This window comes from Carassius gibelio, chromosome A7 (genome assembly GCF_023724105.1).
Source record: "Carassius gibelio isolate Cgi1373 ecotype wild population from Czech Republic chromosome A7, carGib1.2-hapl.c, whole genome shotgun sequence".
Classification (NCBI taxonomy): Eukaryota; Metazoa; Chordata; class Actinopteri; order Cypriniformes; family Cyprinidae; genus Carassius; species Carassius gibelio.
In genome coordinates this window covers 32388757-32406968 of record NC_068377.1, presented here as the reverse complement: position 1 = coordinate 32406968, position 18212 = coordinate 32388757, and the positions used below count along the sequence as shown (strand labels likewise).

General features: G+C 36.8%; 1 protein-coding gene across 1 annotated transcript; it reads left to right on the top strand.

Annotated features, from left to right (window-relative positions):
* Window positions 1–7896: 7896 nt before the first annotated feature.
* On the top strand, window positions 7897–11007 carry LOC128017277 (endosialin-like). Its single transcript, XM_052602579.1, has one exon. The coding sequence runs from the start codon at window positions 8076–8078 to the stop codon at window positions 10110–10112; it is 2037 nt and encodes a 678-aa protein (XP_052458539.1). The 5' UTR covers window positions 7897–8075; the 3' UTR covers window positions 10113–11007.
* Window positions 11008–18212: the final 7205 nt, after the last annotated feature.

Below are 18212 nucleotides of genomic sequence, written 5' to 3'. Positions count from 1 at the left end.
CAGAATAATCAAGGTTTTTCGTATATTTTTTTATTGCTACGTGACAAACAAGTTACCAGTAGGTTCAGTAGATTCTCAGAAAACAAATGAGACCCAGCATTCATGATATGCACGCTCTTAAGGCTGTGCAATTGGGCAATTAGTTGAATTAGTTGAAAGGGGTATGTTAAAAAAAATAGCAGTGTGGCATTCAATCACTGAGGTCATCAATTTTGTGAAGAAACAGGTGTGAATCAGGTGGCCCCTATTTAAGGATGAAGCCAACACTTGTTGAACATGCATTTGAAAGCTGAGGAAAATGGGTCGTTCAAGACATTGTTCAGAAGAACAGCGTACTTTGATTAAAAAGTTGATTAGAGAGGGGAAAACCTATAAAGAGGTGCAAAAAATGATAGGCTGTTCAGCTAAAATTATCTCCAATGCCTTAAAATGGAGAGCAAAACCAGAGAGACGTGGAAGAAAACGGAAGACAACCATCAAAATGGATAGAAGAATAACCAGAATGGCAAAGGCTCAGCCAATGATCACCTCCAGGATGATCAAAGACAGTCTGGAGTTACCTGTAAGTACTGTGACAGTTAGAAGACGTCTGTGTGAAGCTAATCTATTTTCAAGAATCCCCCGCAAAGTCCCTCTGTTAAAAAAAAGGCATGTGCAGAAGAGGTTACAATTTGCCAAAGAACACATCAACTGGCCTAAAGAGAAATGGAGGAACATTTTGTGGACTGATGAGAGTAAAATTGTTCTTTTTGGGTCCAAGGGCCACAGGCAGTTTGTGAGACGACCCCCAAACTCTGAATTCAAGCCACAGTACACAGTGAAGACAGTGAAGCATGGAGGTGCAAGCATCATGATATGGGCATGTTTCTCCTACTATGGTGTTGGGCCTATTTATCGCATACCAGGGATCATGGATCAGTTTGCATATGTTAAAATACTTGAAGAGGTCATGTTGCCCTATGCTGAAGAGGACCTGCCCTTACAATGACCCAAAACACACTAGTAAACGGGCAAAGTCTTGGTTCCAAACCAACAAAATTAATGTTATGGAGTGGCCAGCCCAATCTCCAGACCTTAATCCAATTGAGAACTTGTGGGGTGATATCAAAAATGCTGTTTCTGAAGCAAAACCAAGAAATGTGAATGAATTGTGGAATGTTGTTAAAGAATCATGGAGTGGAATAACAGCTGAGAGGTGCCACAAGTTGGTTGACTCCATGCCACACAGATGTCAAGCAGTTTTAAAAAACTGTGGTCGTACAACTAAATATTAGTTTAGTGATTCACAGGATTGCTAAATCCCAGAAAAAAAAAATGTTTGTACAAAATAGTTTTGAGTTTGTACAGTCAAAGGTAGACACTGCTATTTTTTTGAACACACCCCTTTCAACTAATTGCCCAATTGCACAGCCTTAAGAGCGTGCATATCATGAATGCTGGGTCTTGTTTGTTTTCTGACAATCTACTGAACCTACTGGTAACTTGTTTGCCACGTAGCAATAAAAAATATACTAAAAACCTTGATTATTCTGGTTAGTCACATTGTACTGCTATTATTTTGAACAATACTGTATATATATTTTTAAAGACATCTTAAGTCATCAAGGCTTCATTTATTTGATCAAGATACAGTTAAAACAGTGACATTGTGGAATATTATTACAATTTAAAATAGCTGTTTTCTATTTTAACTTATTTTGAAACAAGTAATTTATTCCTTTCATGGCAAAGGTTTTTTAGCAGCTATTACTCCAGTCTTCAGTGTCACATGATTGCTCATTTTAAGAAACATTCTTATTATAATCAATGTTGAAACCAGTTGTGCCACTTGATATTTTTGTGAAAAATATATACAGTTCTTTCAGGATGAGTAGAAAGCATTTTTTTGAAATAGAAAATCCTTTTTGACATTATAAATGTCTTTACTGCACTTTTGATCCATTTAATCCATTCCTTTCTTAAATATGTTTAAAAAGACCTAAACTTGTATGAACTTCATCAAGAAAAAAAACTTAATTAAAGGCCTGTTTTTGTACTTTTACACGTTGCAGTTTATTACAAAGGCAAGAAAAGCATCACAAGTGGGAATACATGAATTATGTCTCGCCAAGAGACATAATTAGCCTTCTATATCTTCAAACAGCTTTTGTTGTCATGATCGTAATCTGGGTTTAGGGTCCGTCTGTCTCCATGAAAACAAATAGCTTTTGTTGGCCACTAATAGTCTCAAAGGCAATCTATTGCAGAGCACAGATACAATGTATTATGTTCAGTGAATGAAGCTGCATACTGTGTGAATTAGGATTTTTTTTGCCAGCTGGCTGCCCACCAGAAAATGAATTCATTAAAATAATAGAATTAGGAATTGCCCAGCATCCGGTGAACAAATTTAGAAGCCTGCTCAATTTTACATTGTGAAACTCTGTGACTAGGGGAAACAGAGAAAAGTCTGCGTGAAAGTCTAATGGAAAGAGAAAAAGCTTTATTCAGACATCCCTCCATGCAGCTTTCCTCTTTGCCTCTTTCATTTCTCTCTACCAATTCTCTTTCTTCTTAGTGTCTGATATTTATTTTATAGCTCCTCTCATCTATCTGGCTCTTAAAAGCTCTTTCAGGAGCAGAAAATCTCCTGTGTCCAGCTTTTAAAGTTATTTGATTAAGCTGGATTTCCATCACTTTGTATTGATGTTTAAAGCAGCCCTTTATGTAATATTATAGGCCTTTATAAATAGGGCCTTAGATCCAGATCTCATGTATATTTCTTTTCTTTTTTTTTTCTGATATTGCGTGAATGATGAATGTTTAAGTATTTTAGTGTGACAAGCTCTTAAACAACATATTCAAAACACTTCAGAAGAACACTTAGTGGATTTGCTATACTGAACAGACCATATACATCAGGTTCTTGTTGTGTAAATGCGTCATGTTTGAGTTAAAGTTATACGTGGTATGTGCTGTGAAGACTGAAGGGTTTTGGAGAGCCTGTTGAAGGATTTGTAGTCTTTCGTGTTTTCTGAATAGAATAATCAAGAGAGAGAGATAGAGCAAGATCGAAAGATTGACAATTTTGAAAATATGCTTTGGCATTGCTTCACATTACAGAAATAATATGCATCTATTACAATTCAGAGTCTTGACTCTGCTGCTATTCAGAATGCAGCGATGGAAACCCCCTCTCTGTCTGGGATTAATGGTGTAAGTGTTTGTGCAATCATATATAACGAGTTGTTAGTGGGGGTCATTGCTATTAGCGTCATTAAAAGTAATGATGTATAGAAATGATAGCATGGGAAAAAAACATTTTCCCACTCCCTTGCTGACTAAACACTGACCTCAAGAACAGAAAGTACACGAGAAGCACATTAAAGAATGTTTCGAGTGGTTGAGTAAATTATATAAAACTGTATTTATTAAAAATTTAGTTTAATACTACACTTTTTGTTGCAGTAGCATATATAGTTTTTAATTTTTTATAAAATTTGGTTAAATTAAATATAAATAGTTACTCTAAAAAAGTAAACCAATATGATCTCATCAGTAATCAAAGTTATTATACCTGATCATAAGCAAAGAATTCATAAAGATTTTAATGTTACTTAAACTGTGCGTAAGCAAATACCTTCATGTTTTCTATGCTCTCAGTACATCCATGTGTTTCAGTGGATATCCAAATGTACAAAACAGTACATATGAATTCCTATGAATGCCAATGAGATCAGGCTGAAAAAACACCCAAATACATAAATCACATAATATGCTATGTGTCATATAACAGATATGCTTCTCGCACAATTTAACATATAGCTTTCCAACACTGTGAACTTGAACACTGCTCTTGACTCAATAAACCCATTATGTTTCAGAGTGAGACTCTGGTAAGTGGAGTGGAGGGGATGTTTTTGGGCCTCCGTCTGAATCTATTGTCCTGCTCTGGATAGTAAGAGCTCTGGCCCTGAGGGGTGTAGAGGAGGGTGCACAAATACTTTGACATTTCACCCACCCCAATGTTTATCAAACTTTCTCCTCACTCTCATAACCAGGGCCAGATTGTAGTTGGTGAACTTAGTGTAACATATTGCATCAAAGCAACTCTGCTCTAGCTTCTTCATGTGTGTTCTGTTGAACTAGGGCTCACAGAGACTCATGGTCTTTTAACTGTAACCACCAGAGTCTGCTTTGTGCCTTTATACTCTAAGGACTGGTTTCCCAGACATGCATTAAAGGGCGTTCTTGTCTACAGTTTACTATGTGAAAATATTTAACATGCCCACAACCCTTTTCAAAGTTGCATTGAAATTAAAGTAGAAACAGATTTTTTTTTCATATACATCTGAGTATCAAAAATGTTTTGAGAAGTTGGCATTTCACTCAAAATGGAGGCAAATGAACGTGAATTTGAAGGCTGGTTTAGACTGTCTAATGCTGCCGTCAAGTGCTTTCGAAGTTTCTTAGGTGGAAAATGGATATGAATGACCTCTCAAGTTGTATTTACAACTGAGAAACTGTAATAATTTTGACAGCCGAGTTTCTGAGTTGGGCGGCCTATAATCTTTAAACTTGGCAGAGGGTAGAAACATACTGTAGCTGTTGCACTGTAAAGTTTTATTTGTTTTTCACACATTTTACATTGCTTTCTCCTGCGTTTACACTCATCTATATTCACACACATAAATAACCATTTGATGCTTATTGTATGTATTAAACATAGATAAAAATTGTATTTATTTGACCAACAATTCAGAATCATGAGCAAGTCAAATATATAGATTGTGTGGTGAATGTTTATATGGTTACCAATTAATATGACACTACATTTTATTCAAATGGATTAATGCCTAAATATGTTGGGGCTTTAACAAGATTTCCCAAAGAGAATGGACAAAGCACTTGAACGCAACAAACAGTTATGTTACTTTGATAAAACATTATAAGGTATATAACACTGAAGTTTTATAAATGAAAGATATGCATGGTTTAATAGTTCACAATATGGTATGTATAACATGCCTTTAGAAAACAGATTGGGTGAATTTTTACTTCATGCTGACTTTAACAGTAGTAGGCCAACTGGGTTTAATGTTGTGGAAATCTGCCCAAAGACAAACTGCATTTTGGACAGAGTAAAATTGTACAAATCTTCTTCCAAGTATTTTGTATTGGATGAGAATCCACTGTAAGCCTAATGTTTTGGCTTTCTTGAAACATACATTAAGCGTATAAAAATGATAGAGGTTTCATAATCCACATTTAGTAAGGAAGACAGTGTTTATGTATGTGCAAATTTGATGTTTCTTTTTTAGTATTCTGATCGAGTCAGTCTTTCATCTGAATCAAAAGCATTCCAGATGACTTAATGCTTAAAAAATATATATATTATGCACAGATTCTGAACATGATGTATGTGATCCAAATACATACATGTGTGTCTGTATGCTTGTGTGTAGAAGCAATTCCTGACCCAGAAACGTATCTTTAGGATGACTGCTTTAGCTGAATTGGATTTGAGACTTACTGTATCATGGTTCAGGGAGAGGGCTTTCCAAAAGTGCTGTCAAAAACTGAATTATAAATTTTACAAATGTCAAACAGAGCCACATAAGACTATACATCCTGCACCAAGATCCTTGTTTCCAAACACAGCTGTGAAAGCTGATTGGTAAGGTCATTATAACTAGAATGTTGTTTCTAATATGTAACGATTAGTGTGTAGAAGTTTGCAGTACCCTCTGTCTGTTGCTTCCATTTGCATCAGTTATCTTAAAACTGATAACATTATGTCTGCTTTTACTTTCCAGAGGAAAGTAAAATGAGCAGTAATGACTTCTGTTAAGTACATGACCACTGCCAACAGCTTAATAGCAAGCTTGAAAGGGGAAGATATGAATGTCCGTTGCACGTATAACATCTCAAGATTCTTTTCTCAGTCCTAATCACACATATTTTGTATAATTATCACATGCAAGAATTAGAGACACTGTTTACAGAGCAGCTAGTGGGTGAACGAATTAAATTCAGCATGATATGAAGGGTTAGTGGAAGCAGCATGAGATCTGAGGACAGTATTTAGAACGAGCCATACTGAGAGCGGAAAAGAGCAAATGTGATTTACAGGTGGTGGATGGACGGTTCCAGGAAAAAAATTAATAAATAAATACCCTTAGGATCTTCTGTGCTGTTCTGCAGATTTGTTTCACCTCAGTGTACCTTGGATATTGACTTGTGAGATGAAGGTTAGGTACATAGGCACTGATGGTGAGATGAAAAGAGAGCATAAGTGAAGTGTTTAAAACACCTAGAAATGTGATCTTTCATATAGTTTTGAAAAACACAATTTTCGTATTATTATCAGGACTTTGCAGGACTGTAAATCCTTGAAATCCCCTCCATTTTGCTAAAGATTGTCTGACAAGTGAAGCTTTGCATTTTTCACATTGAGTGTTTCCACGGAAATGATTGATATGTGCGTATAGAACATCTGCAGTGCATGAATAGATTTGCCCAAACTCTTCGGATTGTTTGAAGCATCTCTGTTTACTGACAATAAGTTGTGTATTTGTATCTTTGTGCATGTGGCCTGAAATAAAAATCCTTTTCAGATTACTTAAGCTTTAGACACTTCTCCAGATTGTTATGATGTGATATTTGGTTTTAATGATCACCAAAACAGGATTCAAATTGCTTGATTCAAGGTTGTGTTAAGTTTTATGATTCCTGCACCAAAATAAAATAACATAAAATAAAACTCTCAAAAAACACTGACCACACTTCAGTGCATCCTCAAAGTTAATATTATCAGCTTTCTTAGACATGTGCTTCATTTGTGTTTCATTCACAAAACTAAAGTTTTAATGATCTTTTAGAAATCTAGCCATTTCCTCCTTAGCCTGTTCCTGTTAAACCCCCCACATAACTTTATCCCCATTACGTCTATATACAGACTGAGACCACTGAGTCTTTCCACCTCTCTGTTTTCTTAACAAAGCTGGATCTTTTTTGTTCCTTATGGCTATGAGTAGTTTAACCTCTAGCAAACTAGATCTATTATTGTTCCAGTATGCAGTGATTGTTGATGTTGCAGTGTTTTCACAGGCAGACTTCAGGTAATTTGAGTTTTTTATATGCTCCAGTAGTCATGTATGAACAATACTTGTTTCATTCAACAAGGCCATCCATTTAAGAATATATATTTACATAACAATTATTATTTTTAATTACAGTATGTGTGTAATTCATTCATCAAATAACATGTATTAGTACAATAAAGTAACATACTTTTTATGTTTTTGTCATTCATTTTTATAGGACAAATTTTAGAGAGGTGCGAAGATGGACAGTTTCAGACCTGTTTAAGAGCACATTAGCTTTAAAGTGTCATGATAGCACGCATTAACCACAGTGCTACTACTCAAATAAGAGAGGAGAGACCAAATGCCCAGAAAGACATCGGAAAACAATATGAAAAAGAGAAAAGATTAGAGAAAACTGCTGACTATTACAGCAGACACAGCCTTTTGTCTAAATATTCTCGAATATTTAACATGGGTAAAAAAAAAAACGTTACAATTTGTTATCATATCCATAGTTTAGTGGGGGTGGAGAGTCACTTGGGGTTGCGGGGGGTGTGGTGTGGTGGGGTAAAGTCCCAAACCATTTCCATACACACTCTTATGAAAAACATAAGTTACATTCTGTTGAAGAGGCACAGAGACCACTGCACTTCCCCCCAGTCCCCCCAAAAATACACACACACACAAATTGGTCCTGCCTGTGCCAAAAAAAAATTTTTGACTCCCCCTTTCTCTTCAGTCACTCCTACCCTCCTTCCATCTCTGCAACCCTCCCTCTCTCTCTCTCTCTCTCTCTTTCTCTCTCTTGCTGGAACGTCAAGGGTCAGATTGGAAATATTCAGCTTAGGCTCAGATCACCACTGGACAGGACAGAGAGAGGAGGGTGGAGAGAGAGGAAAAGAAGGGAAAAGTTTAATACAGGTACAAGTAATCGAAGAATGGGCAACAAAAACTAGCATAAAACTAGGGGGAATAAATTGAAAGAAAGTACAATAGAAAATAGAATAGATGAGAGGTATGGGCTGTTCAGTTCTTTGTGTTATTCTGCTGTCCTCACTACTGTGGCTCTATGGGGTGCAAACTCAGGGATTGAAAGAACGGGATGCACTCTGCAGCGAGGATGGGTGCTATGTGCTCTATTTCCAGCGCAAGATCTTCCTGGATGCTTGGCGTAGCTGCAAGGAACACGGAGGGAACCTGGCCACCATCAGGCATCCAAAGGAAGCAGCAATGGTGAAGGAGCTCTTCTCGAATGTGGAACTGAGACCACACCACAGAGACAGGGCAAATATCTGGATTGGCCTTCAGAGGCAGCCCCGACAATGTTCACAGACCCGACCCCTGCGTGGCTTCTCGTGGATCACTGGAGATCAGGACACCCAGTACACTAACTGGCTCCAAGAAAGCTCGACCAGTACCTGCACATCCCCACGATGTGTGGTGATACCTTACAGCACTGCGGCCCATGAGCAAGTGCATAATCTGAAATGGAAGGACGGACCTTGTTCGATTTCAGTGGATGGCTACCTGTGCAGGTACAACTTCCCAGGCATGTGTACAGCTATTGCTAGTGAGGGAGGTGGGAATACACTGTATACTACCCCTTTTAACCTTCTGAGTACCCTCTTAACACATATGCCAAATGGATCAGTTGCAACTGTACCTTGTCCTGCTAAAGATGACCAATCAATTCTGTGCACACAAAAGGAAGATGGAACTGTAGGTTGGAACAGGGAACCACCTTTTTGCTCTGATCCACCTAAGACAAGCAGGTGCGATAAAGACAATGGAGGTTGCCATCACATTTGCATTGAGGATGACTCACAATACCGCTGTGCTTGTCGTGATGGCTACATGCTGGCATCTGATGAACGGAGCTGTGTAGATGTCGATGAATGCCTACAGAGTCCCTGTGAGCATACCTGTGTAAATGTTCCTGGATCCTTTGAGTGTCACTGCTGGGATGGCTACGTACAAAATGAAGAGGGTGCCTGTGAAGATGTAGATGAGTGTTTGGACAACCCTTGTGAGCATGAATGTAAGAACACATTGGGCTCCCATATTTGCCACTGCCATGTTGGTTATGCCCCATTACAAGAGAACCAGAATCGCTGTCACGACATCAATGAATGTCAAATTGAAGGAACATGTGAACAGATGTGCATCAGTAACGCAGGATTCTTTGAGTGCCACTGTAAAGACGGTTATACTCTTCAGCTTGACCAAAATTCCTGCAAACTCATTGAGGAGGACATGGACACTCCCTCAACCACCGTCTCCAACCCATGGATTACTCACAATCCCCTTAGGGAATCAGAAGATCCAGAATACCCATGGATCCCTCCCCCTGATTCTGATTGGAGCTGGCTGACTGAGCTGCCCAATGTGAAAACAGTTCCGACAGACCTGATTTGGACAACTGAAAAGGAACCTGAAAGGACTACACTGACTGAAAGCTCCCCTGAGGTCATTAATGTTGATGGTGACCTTAATACAGAACTACCAGCTTATAATGGTTTTTTTCCACCAGCAATTCTGACACCCGTACCAGACTATTATGAGGATGAGAGCACCATGGTTCCCACAGTCCTCCCTTCCTCCACAGCTTCAGGCGGAGCTTGGAGTTTGCCCTGGTTCAGCTCAACCCAAACAAAACCGGAGACACAAGAAACTGCAACTAACCCTATTGACCTTTTTGGAGAACATAAGTCTACTGAACAAGATCATTATAATACTGACATGTATGTTGATAAATCAACCACCTTTGGTCCAGGGCAGCAAACTTCCACCCATTCCCCAATGCAGTCACCAGGAATAGATGTCAGCATTGACCAGAATCAAGGAACCAGCTGGTTGCTAGTTGCATTGCTAGTGCCACTTTTCATCTTCATTGTGGTGATGGTGGTCCTGGGAATTATCTATTGTACTCGCTACACTGTTAAACCACAGAATAAGAACACCAGCGATTGCTATCACTGGATTGCCGGTGCTGGTGATAAAGCAGCTGCTGACTTATCTGATAGCGTAACCAAAACCCATGTTTAAGCAAGTAGGACTGGACAGTGTGATAATGTAAATACATTTTGTTTTGTAACTTCACAGTTCCGAGAAGAATTTGATGAATTGAGGGTAGCACCCCATCCTTTCCCTTTGACATTATTATCCATAATTATGTATGGATGTTTATCTGGACAGTCTGCGTAAGTGAAAAACGGGAGGCGGGGTACAAGGAGGAATGACTCTAAAATCACTGAACCTCATTCTCTGCTGTTCTCAAGAGGCAATAAAAGTTGTTCTACTGTTGGTCACACTGATCTCTTAGTTTGCAAAACAGTTGCTCAACGGTCACATGACAAACAATAGAGCATTCTTAATAGATGAGGATCCTCGGTTGAATAATGTGGGTTATTTATTTTTAATTCTGAAGAAACTTTCCATCTGAATAACTGTTTGAGTCAGGTCTTAAGAGATGTGTTCTCTAAGGAGCCATAATTTCAGTCCATTTTGACAATGTCTAGATTTGTATTCCCTGTTGTGATTTCAGTCTGATCCAGACCAAGAAAAAGTCTGTCTATCATATTTGTTAAACGCTGTTTTTACCAAATGGTGCCTAACAAGATCATCTGAAAATGCTTTCTAAGCATTGTGTTTTTGATGACAAAAATTGCTATGAAACTGCACGTGGACAGTCTGGTTGTGAACACTGTGTGAATGAGGTTGGTCATAATTCACAAGCGTTTTGAAAACAAGCAGTCAGACAATCGTGTACCAATGACTTTCCTTATTTGTTTGTAGCATTATGTTTTGATATGCTTGACGTAAAGGCTGTGTTAAGGTAAAGTACAGATAAACTTGTTTAATCCACAAATCACTAAATTTCCTGCTCTAACTACTTCTTGATTTAAATTTTTTTTAATTAAAGTTCTCAGTATAGTTTAAAGTTTTGTGTCCTCATTGTTTGAAATGAGCAATATTTGTTTTTTGATGCTGTGGCTAATGCATGCCTATAAAATCAATAGACAAGTTTCGGTTTATTTGTAGAATTTGCAGCTTTTTATGGGTAAGAGTAAGGATGTGGAAAGGGTTTACTCAACTCTATAAAAGTAACAATGCCTTTGTCTTATTCTTAATGTGTCCTTTCAACATTTCTCATCTCCTCCCTGCTTTCTTTTCTCCCTTGCCTCCACATGGATACTGAGAGATATTGAAAGTGGTGCAATGAAAGAAACACGTTCTGTACTCAGTAGTTGATAATCCAATCAGATAAATCTGGCCAGACATCAGAGAGCTCCTTCTACTGTCATGCAGTGTTGTGGATAATTGGCGTGCTCAGCCTTCACATCATCACAGGAAAAGCACTCTGGTGTAATCGCTTGAGAACGAACAGCTTCCTACATGTTTTGCAGTTGTGGTTACAGTTCTGTGTGAGATGACTTTAGAATAATCTTTGGGTGGTCAGATACACTACTGCTCAAATGTTTGGGGTCAGTAAATAGTCAATGAATACTAATTTAGCAAGAATACGTTAAATTGATTAAAAGTGAAGAAGAAAAAGCATCAAAACATTGATGATAAAAAAATGTTTCTTATGTGCCAAATCAGCATGTTAGAATGATTTTTGAAAGATCATGTGACACTGAAGACTGGAGTAATGATGCTGAAAATTCAGCTACACATTACAAGAATAAAATACATTTTAAAATATGTTAAAATAAAAAATAAACACTTTTTTAAAATTGTAATAGTATTTAAATAAATGCAGCCTTGGTGACACCATGGTAAGAGACTTTAAAAAACATAATAAAAATATATTAAAAAATAAAAAATGTGTGGGGACATTTTTGGTCCTTATGAGGAAACAAGCTTTTTAAATCATACAGAATGATCATTTTGGAGAATCTAAAATAGCTGAAATATTTTCTGAGGGGTAGGTTTAGGGTAAAGGGATCAAAAATACAGCTTGTACAGTATACTTTTAAAAATCATTACGTCTCTGGAGAGTTGCCATAAAACATGAAAACCCAATGTGTCCAAACTTGCTTTAAAGTAAATGTTGCTGTTTATAATTCAGTGACTTTCATACATTTTAATGTGTGACTCAAGTGTCCAAAAACTTTTGGAGTTATGTTACTTGTCTTTAAGTCTTAAACTGATCAAGACTAGTGTTCAAATTTTGTAAGGAACGAATCAAAAAGTGTTATGACAAAATGTCAGTATCTGATACATCTTTTTGCAAATTAAGAAAGAATTTCATGATTATATTATTTCTTGGGAACAATTTATACAATATAATTTATAGCCAAAGTTTGAAATCATTATACTTCCTTAAAGGCATTTAACTAATTCTTCAAACAATCACTTTAAATATTCGTATCAACCTTCCGTAATAATTATAATAATGTCAGTTCAACAAATGCTTGCAGTAATGAGTTTTATTTCAAAGGCTCGCTGATTGTTTGTGTTGCCTTGTGCCCTCAGGTACTCTCACATTCAGCCCAGTGATAAGCAGCTGGGGAAAGATTTCAGCAACAGACTCTTCAAAGGGAAAATGTTGGAGTATATCATGGCCTCTCCTCATTCCACATTCCACAGACGTCTCTTTTAAATTCAGCTGTGCATTAGGAGAGGGAATGGACCGATTTATGTTATGTATTCCAGAGAGTGTTTGGCATCACAGGCTTAGCTGTGTGTCTCTCCTGCCTCTCCCAGTAAACAACCTGTCAGCTATTTAAGCTAATTAAGGATGAATTATTATATATGGAGCACTGTTCCTACATTCCACACAGCATATAGGATCCAATGTTATTCTATGCCTCGTTTCCAGCACCTATGGAGGCTGAAATGGCACATTAAAAACACCCAGTCTGAGATTCTGTATCCTGTCAGACATGGAATATTGGCAAATGTGTTCGGCATACCTTAGTGTATTGGGACAGAGAGTACCAAAGTTTTATGAATTTTAGTATAGAGAAAGCTAGCAATCTTTGTCACCCTGAAGTGACCCAGATTCAGTATTATGTATTTGAAGTTTAAGATCTTGTAGAAGGGCGGCATTCATGAGTTTGTTTGATGTCAATGTGTTTTCCATTTTTCTGTTCATTTTCCTCATTCCAGTTTTTATTGATTCATATCCGAATGTTCAGTTCAGCCGTAGGACTTTATGTTCACTTTCTGGCAATTTGAATGAGTCGCATACAGGTGAGTCTTGGTTGTGTTGTATGTGGCTATTATAAGCATGTATCCTAATGGACTCACTTGGCTGCCTGCTGTAATTTTTTACAGTTTTAAAATTAGAAGAGGCAAAGTGTTAAGAGAAAGGTGGATCCTGTAGAGAAGATTCAGAGAAGGATGGAGTGATGAGTTCTGGGAATTGTGAATTTTGCACTTCTGTCCCTAATTTCAGTAATATGGAGCCAGGCTGAATATATCTCTGCATGACACGACAGATGCCTCAAACTAGGCTTTTCGTATATTAGGTTTGAATCTTTGTTTTACAGCTTTCAGTAAATTATTCAGAAATGTAAAATTGTACATTTTGGCAGATACTTCCTTAAGCAAAGGACATCATGCATTATGTATGTGAGTGAGTAAAAGCAGCTATAAAGGGACTGTGGAAAGATGAAATGAGATTTAGCTCTCTTTGAATGTTTATATTCTGTGCATTCATAATACCAAGAAATATGTTATAAGACTTCACAGTTATTTCTCAGCAATATACAATAAGTGGCAAGTTTATCAGGTACATTTGACTGTGAACAGCCCACTTTGGTGCATCATATGTCCACTGTAGCTTCATATTTTTGTTCTGTATACATGGCATTCAGATGAGTTTTCTGATGTACAACAATATTGTAACTGTCATTGTCTACCCGACAAAAACAGCTACTACTGAACATCTCTGCAAGATCTACAAGATGCCTTATGTCTTTTAAAATAGCCACAGGGTGTTTATTGAATGTCTGTCAGCGTTTATGTGTGTGCAGTATTCATCGATGACCTCCTATAGAGTTTAAATTGCTCAGTAGATGTTGGAATTTCATTAGTCAACCTCATAATCCGCACTTAAAGGAATCTTTTTAAGACTCCCAAAATGGCAGACCATGTTTCTGGAGTAATATACATAATTCATATACAGTTCTAAGCATCTTCCATGCCCCCCCAAAAAATCATCAGTCAATAGTGGGATGTCTAAAACATTGCATGCTCTTACAGTTTTCCTTTCAGGATAAAGCAGATCAGACAAAATGCAGTCATGCCCTATTTTTCTAAAGCTCTTGGATTACTCGTAAAGATCATGAAATTCCCTTTGAGTAGTGCTTTGATCCACCATGAGCATCACTTTCTCTTCATAAAGTCACTCCAGTTAGTGCTGCCTGTCTCAAAGCCTTTTGTTTTCAGGAATGTCAACCAACCTCTTTTTTCATGGCACGCTGTAGCAACAGCAATTTTACTACAGTAGACACAAATGTATTTTGTTTAATGTAGTGAAATAATTATTAACTGAAATAAAAGGAAGCACAGAAACCTTAAACCAGAGCTTTATGTAGTTTAACTTGATGTAGTAGTAAAAAAAAAAAAAAAAAAAAAAATTATAAACTGTATTGACAGACATATTTTTTTAAACAGCAACTACTACAGTACTTAACTAAAGCTGAAAAATGTAAACATAAAATCTAATTCAAAATATTAAGAAAAACTGTAATAGTATCTTGATACTACAATAACACTGATGCTCACATACATTTTTATAAGATATGTAAAATATGTCATCTATACAAAATGTACATAGAAAGCAGTTTTTGTCATCTTAAAATTATGGCAACATCACCTGAATATTGATTACATGAACATTCACGAAAAAAGAAACACTTGTGAAAAAGCCTACTGCAAACCTTTTGAGGATTCATTGTTTTCCTCATTGTGAAGCACTTTCTGCTGCTGGAGATGCTGAGAAATGTTTGGGTGCTGTGAAATGCCAGCAAGTGTCTCAGCAGTATAGTTCCCAGCTGTGTGCATTTTCCAATTTTATATCACTTGCTCAAACAGTTTTTATAGGTAAAATTATCCTCAAAAGAGGTAATGTGTAAATAAATTAAGGAAAAATATAATAAATGATGGCACAAACGTTCAATATAAGTGTCAAGGAAGATGAGCATTATTGTAAAATTGTATTGCAGAAACGGCTTTCATAGCTTGGTTTGCTTCAGGATATGAGCATCACTATTGTCATGAGAGCCTTAAATATGGACATGACTGCAGTGTATAGACAACCAACTGTCCAAGCAGTGATGATTTTCACATATATAGCAGATTATGATCATCTTGCATTGAAATGTGTTTGGTGTATATGTAAGTTTAATGTGTTTTTGTTTTGTTTGTTTTTTTCATTATTTACTCACACCCATGTCATTCCATATTGGTTAAGATCCCTCTGACGTTTCTTGAAATATCATCTTTTGTGTTCTGCGTAAAATGAAAATCATACAGGTTTGGAGCAACATGAGTGAGGAAATGGTGAACAATCCGTAGCAGCAAATTTTTTCACTACAGTTATTCATATAACTTCAACGACGGACATGCAGGGAGGCTTGGATTGAAATAGAATAGGTTAAGTGATCACCCTACCATCAAACACAAACCTTTGTAGTTTAATAGATAGAGATTGTGATTGTGAGACTGTGCGATTGACTGTTTGTTTCTGTCTATTTTCTGGTCTGTCTGACAGACAGACTTTGGCAGTGAACCCCTCAGCATAATGTAAAATAAATAGATCTGAAAATAGAAAAGAAAAAATGAGAATCTGGGTGTCGTGTGTGATATGAATGTGAATGTGGAAGTGATTAAATATAATAAGAAATATGTATTTTAACATTCTGCAACATTATTTCTCCTACAATGCTGTCTTCTGTGATCGGAGTTCCGTGGAACCAACTGCTGTGAATGAATTCTATTTTAATTCTAGAATGACTACTTTTGGCATGAGGCCTAGGGGATCCTCTTATATCCTGCAGTCATTCTTTTGCCAGATATTTGTTTCCATGCAAGTAGTCTGGTTCATAAAACTTTATAAAGATTTAATAATAATTGAAGGTGCAGATTGTTCAAGTGAAGTTACATCTGTGGTGTAATCTTATATTTCCCGCATATTTCCTCGCAGATCCTGTCTAGACGATCACATAAATGAAGCTGAGGTGAATCCTAGGGAGTTTTTGTCTGATTTATTAGTGATGCACCAAGATGTATTTTTTATTCTAAATTGAAGTCTTTCAAAACTACTTTATTTATGTGGTTATGAATAAGACAGGAGACAAGATTCAACCCCGTGTATGAATATCATGAATAACATCCTCGAACCCTCAGCGATTTCTTTTCTAACACAAGCTGCTATTCTTAGACAGAATTTAGGAATTCATTTCATCAAGAAGCCTGTTCTACAAATCAAAAAGATGAAATACAAGAAGAAGAAAAAAAGAAGTTATGATGAATTCCAAATTGTGTCTAAACAGAAACTGCTCTAACACAAATGAATACAGCATGTATTGTTGTTCAAATCCTTTTATATTTTCCTTAATGTTAATCATCAGAAGAGATATCTTCTATCCAGTATGCATGTTTTCCAGCATCTAATTGAGCTGTTTTATTCCTTTATAATTATATGATATCATATTATTTAGCAGTCAAGTTTAGAATTATTAATTGTCATAAACAGTTCTGCTTTCATTTTATTAGTCTAACTGTAGGCTATTTATCATTTCCAGGCAACAGCTTGCAGATTTAAATTGAATATGTGGTCACAGGTGTGTGTTTATATTCATTTATAGTCACCTGAATGTGGCTTATACAATCAGAGTCTGTTTTATAAAATACATCAGTATATCGTATGGATTCAAGGCCAGCTGTTGAAGTGTATGCTTTGGCAGCCATAACAAAATAAGTTACAACCCATCAGGCTTTTAGCACAATCAGCATCTCCTGAAAGCAAAATATTCATTATCGTTATGCCCAGTTTGTGACAGTGAAAAGATTCAGTGGGTTGGAAGATTGCCTCAGGTGTCTTTGTTTGTATGTAAATCCCACGCAGCTCAGCTAGTATGGAAAACTGAGCTCAGTCATTTGTAAAAGTTTGGGAAGTCATCAGAAAATGCTTGTCAAATTAGATTCAATTGATTAAATGAATAACTCGAGACAAGAGTTCATTCAGCTGTGAAACAATAAACTATGGAAATATGTAGTAAACCAATCACAAGGAATCATTTGATTATCTGAGCCGTTTGCATTTGAAATGTAGCCGTTTATTGGTGGAAGTATGGTGTGGTAAGCCATGGCTAAAGTGAATCGTTTCTAATAGATATCACCTGGCTGGACTATATATGTTTAAATTATATCATCCTTCCAATTCTATCATCCGAGATTTAAACACAATACATTATCCTTAGCTTGTGTCTCCTAATTGACTCCATTGAGGCTGAAAATAAGGAATGGATAAAAAAGATTCTCTTCACTATACATTCATGGCAGGTATTTGGATTCTCTCTTTTTGATGGAGGTCCCCAGTTTGTCTTACTTCTTCCTGTTAAACGACTCTGTGGAAACTTCTCTGAAATATAATGATGGGTTATTAGAGCTTTAGGTGAAACCAGACGGGGGAGAGTCTTGAAATCACCATTTTGTTAAAGGATCTTCTCCTGCGGCACTAAGACTCCATGCTAGGACCTTTAGACGGGAGGTCCTTCTGTATCCCACAATTTACAAAATGATGGGAAATTGATGTGAACTCTTCTTTAATCTTGTTCCTGTTTACAGTACAGGAGGGCCTTGTCTGATATTGAGGTTGCTGCCCTCATTTTTGTGCACTGTTTTATTTTTAGCCATTTCTATCAATCAAAATGTCATAATCTGCCACCTTCCCTATATATATGACCAGAGAGAAGCCATTTCTGATAGCTTTTTCTTAGCTTGCTGTGGCCTGCATAACTCTGACAAAAAAATGATAAGGACATGTAGATAGTACAAGAGCTCTTACTTGACCTTTATTCTAATAATATTACTAGGCATGGTAATTTTGTTCTCGCTCTGTTTTAGATGGTGTCGTGTTGACACATTGGAAGAGGGGTCATAATGTAGCAAGGAAAAATATGACTACGC